The 6,579-nt window shown below is 54.0% G+C and overlaps 1 protein-coding gene across 1 annotated transcript in view; it reads right to left on the bottom strand.

The window, feature by feature from the left end:
• The window catches only part of PLCG1 (phospholipase C, gamma 1), a gene marked incomplete at its 5' end in the record, with an annotated part of 25,277 nt that extends 19,570 nt beyond the window's left edge, over positions 1 to 5,707 (bottom strand). Inside the window, 3 exons of the mRNA XM_010131792.1 lie at positions 3,802 to 3,849; positions 4,371 to 4,464; positions 5,555 to 5,707. Of these exons, the coding sequence (XP_010130094.1) occupies positions 3,802 to 3,849; positions 4,371 to 4,464; positions 5,555 to 5,707 (295 nt within the window). The remainder of the gene's footprint in view (positions 1 to 3,801; positions 3,850 to 4,370; positions 4,465 to 5,554) is intronic.
• Positions 5,708 to 6,579: the final 872 nt, after the last annotated feature.

Here is a 6,579-nt window from a genome sequence, read left to right on the forward strand (position 1 = left end):
CCCGCAGGGCTGCCCTTCGCCTGAGGCTCCAAACATGCCAGTTCCTGGGGAGGGCTCCAGTGCCAACCCCGAGTGGGATCCCACACCCAGGCAGGCAGAGACAGGCGGCAAGGAGCCCTAGACTGCCCTGGCCTGCTCTGGCATTGTTCCCCCATGGGGCAACTGCACTGCAGCAAGGAAAAACATGGAAGTCTCCCATCTGCAGGATTTAAGAAGCTGAAAGGTCTGTGCACAATCATTTTCTGGCAGCTCTTGCCTTAAAAGCAAGTCCTCTGAGTCTGCCCCAGCGATCACAGATGCTGCTTTTGCCCTTCAATGAGTGAGTGGCAGCCCAGGATGCTCCCCCATCCCACAAAGAGCAGGGCAGGTCTGGCCCCGGGAACGCTCACAGCTTTGGGGCGCAGATATAAACGTGCCAGGGAAAACATCCTGAGCAGGAGCCACATTGACACCTGCAGCAATGAATCCCCTGGAAATGGGGTGATCTCAAACACCACAGAACGGGGGAGGGAGCCCCAAGGAGAGGGAGAAACTGGCTGGTGTCAGGCGCTGCAGAGCCGAAGGCTGCTGCAGCCGGTGCGACACAGAGAGCCCTTGTTTCTGGGCTCAGAGCCGTGGGGACCGGGACGCACGCACAGCCAGAGCAGGACCTGGCCCAGCTCCTGTGCCGTGCCCGAGGCCAGCACCCGATCGGCCGAGGACTGCGCAGGCACCGTCCAGCCACTCACTGGCAAGACAGGAGAAAAAAAAAGCTGGCACATGGCACCAGCCTCCCCTTCACTCCCAGCTGTATGAGCTACAGAGCCAGCGACACGGTCTCAGCATGAAGAGCAGCTTTGGTATCTCCCCCGGCACCTCCAGCTCTTCCTGCAGGAGAAGGCTCCCTCGGGGCTCAGGGTGAGTGTTCTGGGGAAGGGACTCTGCCCCTTCCCGTCTCCAGCACACCAGGGAGACGGGGGGAACGGGCGATGGCAGCGGGTGGCTTGTGAGAGATGCCCTCACGGATCAAGGACCACAGCATGCCACACCTCTCCTGGGACCCCTGATGGGACACTCAGGAGTCCCCAGGGCCGACTAGCAGCAATTCCCCCTTGGTGAGAGGCTGAGGCTGCAAAAAAGCTCTTGGAAGAAGAGCCCAAGGGGCTGAGCAGCTGGACCAGCAATAGGTGTCGGGCTGGAGATCTGCTGGAGCCAGTGCCTGGCTCTGCTGATGCTGGATTGTTTCACAGGGAGGCGTTGGACCGTGGCACTGCTCGTTAAAGTGACGGTGAGAGCAAACCCAGTAAAAGCTGTGACCAGCATTTCCCTCTGCCTTGGCAGGAGGATGGGGTATGGGAGGATTTCATTTACTGTGTGTTATTAATAACATTAAAGCGTTGGAGACCTTGGATAAACAGCTCAGTACTATTTTGAGACTAGAAAGTAAAAACCAAATAAACAAACTAATTTATTCTACGGAAGTTTTTTAGGGCGTTATGATGAACAGGCCAAAGGACAGATCCAGCCCCGTCACAGGGGATGAAAACACTCCCCAGCACGGTAACTCTGCTCCCAGCCACGGACAGCTCTCCTGGCCAGAGGTGAAAGAGTCTCCCCCGCAGCAGCTAGGAAAAACCCCAGCATCCTGTTATCCTCCTCTTCCCACCTAACCTCCTTGGAAAAGCAAATACCCAAAGGCCCAGCAGCAAGCGAGAACAGCCAGCGTCTGCCACGTGCGGGAAGGGCTGCACAGGCACCCAGCCGGGGGAAGGAGGAGAGGAAAGGGCTCCGGCACGGGGTACACGAATGCCAGGAACCATTTCTTCAGCTGCCAAAAACCTGCCCGTTCTGGAAAGGACCACGGATGTGGGTTTTTTTTTTTTTCAAAAAACTCACTTCAACTCACTGCTCCTTTTTCAAACTCATTTTGCAAACGTAAAGAATCCAGAGACACCAAAGTTAATGCTGAAACGCCTCATAAGGGCAAGATTTCACCCAAAACATGAATATGCCCCACAACTGCTGCCTCTACTTTGCAGAAAGCACGTGGGTGCTTGGCAAACGGGGGGAGACTCAAAACCTTTCCACATTCCCCCTCTGTCATTTTGCTGCTTTCGCTGCCTGGGCTGGAGCAGCAGCTCTTCTAATGAAGGATTGTGCACTGAAGCTTGTCGCCTTGGCTGACAGGTAAGGAACATGTTGTATTTTGCTGCCTTAATTCTAAATGCTAATAGAAAGATGATGAAAAGAAACACAACGGGAGAGATGCAACAGGCTGGCTTTCAGCTCTGCTGAACATGCCTCGGGCAGGGAAATCTATATATTCCCTCTCCCTTGTCCTGTCGGGATCCCATTTCATCTGTTTTACAGTATAACCAGGCGAGAAAAAGGACCAGTTTTTTCCACTTCTGCATTTATCCTCCAAACCCCCCACACAGCCCCCCAGACCTCTTTCAGTGCTCCCGACTGCTGAACTAGGAAACACTACGCTGTCACCACTGAAAACCAGTGCACTGTGTGTAAAACCCGAGCCGGGGTTTGAAAGGTGTGTGGCATACGCAGGGCAGCCGCAGCAGCTCAAAGGCTCCTCTCCTTCCCCTCCTGCCTCTGCGAGGATTCATCCCTCCTCCACAAAACCCCCATGCACCGAACAGTGCCCTGGCCATGCCACGGTATCAATCACTGCTAAGGAAAACTGCCCAGTGCAGCGGATTTTGCCCGTGTAACACACTCCTGCTGGCTCCGAGATGTGGACAGGTTGAATTTAACCCCTGGCTACCCAGCAGCAGGGCTGTCTGCCTGTCCTGGCTATCACAGGGCAGCATGCCGGGGCTGGAAGGGATGGACACAGCAGTGGGGATCAAAGTGGGATGAGAGGACCCGCTCGTTTCTCCTGATGAGTACAGCGCAGTGATTTTTGCCTGCCGATCCACAAGACCTTGCTGTCTGACCATGGGCACCCACGGCTCCCCAGCAGCCTACCCCCGGCACAGACAGCCGGGTGTGCAGGGCAAGTTTCTTGGCAGGAGCTTGCTGCAAGGGTGAGAAGGGCTCAGCATAAAGCGTGGAAATGGGTATCAGTGTGACATCCATGGTGCTGGCAGGGACCAAGCAGAGGATGCTCTGAAGACCAGAGATCTGCCCGGTGCTCTGCAGCGAGCAGCGAGCCCTGCAGCGAGCCCTGCCTGGGCAACCGGGCACATAAAGGGGGCAGATGGGCCCGGTCCTCCACCACAGCCAGAGGGCATGGGCTGACGTGTCAGCAATGTCTCCAGCACCCTTCTTTTATCTTCCCGTGATGGGTTAAAGTGTGACATTTCACCTGCTGGGACATCACTAAGCATTCACCTAAAATCCCCACAAGCAGTGGCCCTTCTGCAGCCCATCAGCCTAGAAGCCGAGCAGTGGGATGACCCATGGCCTCACGGACCTCAGAGGAGAAGAATAAGCCAAACAGGGTGGAGGGTGACAAACACAAGCCAGTTCAGCACTGACAGGGTGGCCATGGCCACTTGGTTCTTTAGTGTCTGCTTCCTCAGGTGATGCCAGTTGGGGGTGAAGGTCTTTCACAGCTACGGGCTCTGAAGTGGTTTCTGGGTCTAAGTAGCAGGGAAATAGGTCAAGAAAACAAGATATTGTTCTGGCACCTTTTTAATTCCATGCAAAAATCAGCTGGGGAGTTATTTGGACTTGAATTAAGGTTCCTTGGAAATGAAAACTAAAACCTAAAGAACCCAACAAAAAATCCAAGGCAAAGGCTGGGGCTTTCAAGGCAGAGGTTTCCAGCTCAAACCCTCCCATGAACATGCACACACTTCTTACCTGTCCTCGCGGTTGCGATCCAGCGAGTAGAACTGCTTCCGGAGCCACCTAAAAAGAAAGGCACAAACATGCACATTCTAAGCCCCAGCTGCTCCACAACAAGCCCGTTTGGTTGCTCCTGTCTCTGGGAGATGCTCAGTGTCACGCTGTCCGTTCCCACAGCCCTCCTTCCCACGGGGCTCTGCTCCCTTTCCAGAGGCAGCCGACCCTATTTTCACACAGGCAACCTGCCTCCCTTTAAAACTGAGTCCACGGGGGGACACAAAAAATCACAGGTATTCCCTTAGACGGCTCTGCACTGAACTGCTACAGGTAACACAGGCCATGCACACTCAAACCCAACAGCCAAGCTCCTCTTCCCTGCCAGCAAGATCAAACTCTGGCCGTAGGTGATGGGTCAACAGGATGAAGGCTCTTGAGTGCAGAGGCAGGAGTGCCAGGTCAGCGTGGGCCAGAGAGGGAGTAGAGGTGCTGTCACCGTGCTCACCTCTTTTTATGTCAAAAAAGGACAGAAAAGGGGAAAAAAGAAAAAAAAAAAAACAAGTGCAGGACAAGGACAAGTACCTCACCTTTCGATCTGCAGGGGAGTGGTAGCCCTTAGAGTGTCTGCCACCAGCCAGTTCAGCCCCTTGATCCACATGTTGACCTCGTCCTCGGAAGTAGCTGTGGGAAGTGCACAGGAGAAATAGTAGGAAGGGATGTAGACACTGACCACCAACCCAAATCTCTTGGGACTATCCCCAGCATCTTATCTCCCCTATTCCTTCCTTCAGCCCTTTCCTGACAACAGCTCCATCCCATGCAGACGCTCCGGCTGCCTCCTCTCCCTGCCGAGCTCCTGCTCCCCTCCTGTAGGATGTCTGTGTTCCCTTTGGTTTCCAAGAGCTAGGGAGTTATCTTTGTCCCCCCTGGGTGACAGGCCAGCACCTGCCTGGAAACACGTGCCAGCTCTTCCATAACCTCCCTGTCAGCAGCTCTGTCCTTTCTGCGGGCAGAAGTGCTGTCTCTGTCCCCGTGTCCCCCAGCACCAGCCAGAAGGCCAATTTGCCATGGATATAAGGATGTAGCGTGACTGCCTCCATCAGTGCTCGTCTACATGGGTTTACATGAGACACAGAACCATGTACCCTTAGCAGAAAAAGAGATCATCCACCTCCTGAACAGCAGCCAGTGATTGTCAGCCTGTCCTCCACACGAACAGGAGGAGACTCAGCACCACAAACCTCCCCTCTTTAAGTAGCAAAACATAAGGCTGGTCCAGCTGAAGTCAACAGACAAGGTGTTGCAGAAAGCCGAGACAAGACCTCAGAGGTAGCGAGGCTTTGCGAGCTACCGTTTGCCACTGGCAGCATTTTCTTGCTCAGAATTGCAAAGCAGCAGGGAGTGAGATTTTACCACTTCATGTGTGGGGCCTGTTACCACAACGCAGCTGGTGAACGCCAACACGCCAAGCCAAGATAAACCACTTGATTTCAAGCACACATTAGAACCAGGGGCTTCAGGTCACCCAACTTCTGGGTTTACTGGGAGATTTAGATTTAACAGACTTAACCAGGAGTTGAATGTGTACCCTTCAAGGAACTGGTGCCACCTTCTTCCAAAGACACCTCTCCTCTGTTGGTGGAAGGAGCATCCCTCCAGGATATGTCCCAGCTCTCTCGTGGAAGGGTGCATTGGAAGTTTGGCTCCTGTGGTGATAAGGTGCCTGCCTAACCCTACCCTGGCACAGCCCCCAGGGCCAGGAGGGCTTTACCTTGCAAGCTGAGGGTCTTCAGCCGGAATTCTGTGCCATAGAGGACAACAAAGCAATGAGACTGGTCCGGTCGGAAACATGGATCCTCCTGGTACCGATCAAAATCACGTGAGTTCTTTCCTGGACGAATCTCCTTGATTTCACGAATATCCACTACGAGAAAGGGAAAACAAAAGGGGAGCTCAGCAAATAGCTTGAAATTCCCATGAAGATAGAGGAGAAGGAAAAGCACGGACCAAGTGGTTTTAGTCACTGAAGATGTGGATTAGCACATGATGGCAGACCCAGGCCAGCTGACGGCACGGGGGTGCCAGGCTCCGACAGGTGTTTCCCTGGCTATGCTGGAGAACAGGGATGATGAGACGGCTGCCCAGGCCCTCCCAGAGAAGCTGCCCACACTTCTAGCCTTTGAGAAGCCCTTCAAGAGCCCCAGCTGGCTCCTCGACCTTTCAAAGCAGCACAGCGGTCTTACCACTTATCTCACACATCTCTTGCCGCACGCACGTGGCTGTGCACATCCACGAGCCTGTGAGCACAGCCCCTTCTCACCGCTTCCCCAGGAAGCCTTCCCAGCCACCACCCACCACTGACCTCCATGTCCCCCAGGAACAGCGGGACGTCTCCCTCACCCAGGGCGATCCCCAAGCACCACGAGCAGAGGGCAGTGCTACCGCAAGCAACTTTGCCCTTTAGCTTCACATTTCACGCTTTCCTCTTCCTCCACCCAACACACAACTGCAAACTGCTCTTTTTTTTTTTGTCTTTCAAGACGGCAACTTTTTTTTTTTTTTTTTAGAAAGCTTTTCGGCATTGGTGAACCCTCTGAGGGTGCAGCCTCCTGCCCAGCTGGGCGAGATCCTGTTTGCAGCTACCGTTTGTCTTACAAATACCATAGCTTTAAGATCTCTCCAAATCCAGGTTCGACCCTGAAACTGATTCTTGGTTTAAACAAATTGATGGTGTCCCTTCCTCCCGTGCTCCCCACTTTCACCCTAAATCATGTCTGCACTTTCTGGTATCTCTGC

The sequence above is a fragment of the Buceros rhinoceros genome, unplaced genomic scaffold, assembly GCF_000710305.1.
Source record: "Buceros rhinoceros silvestris isolate BGI_N320 unplaced genomic scaffold, ASM71030v1 scaffold42122, whole genome shotgun sequence".
Taxonomy (NCBI): Eukaryota; Metazoa; Chordata; class Aves; order Bucerotiformes; family Bucerotidae; genus Buceros; species Buceros rhinoceros.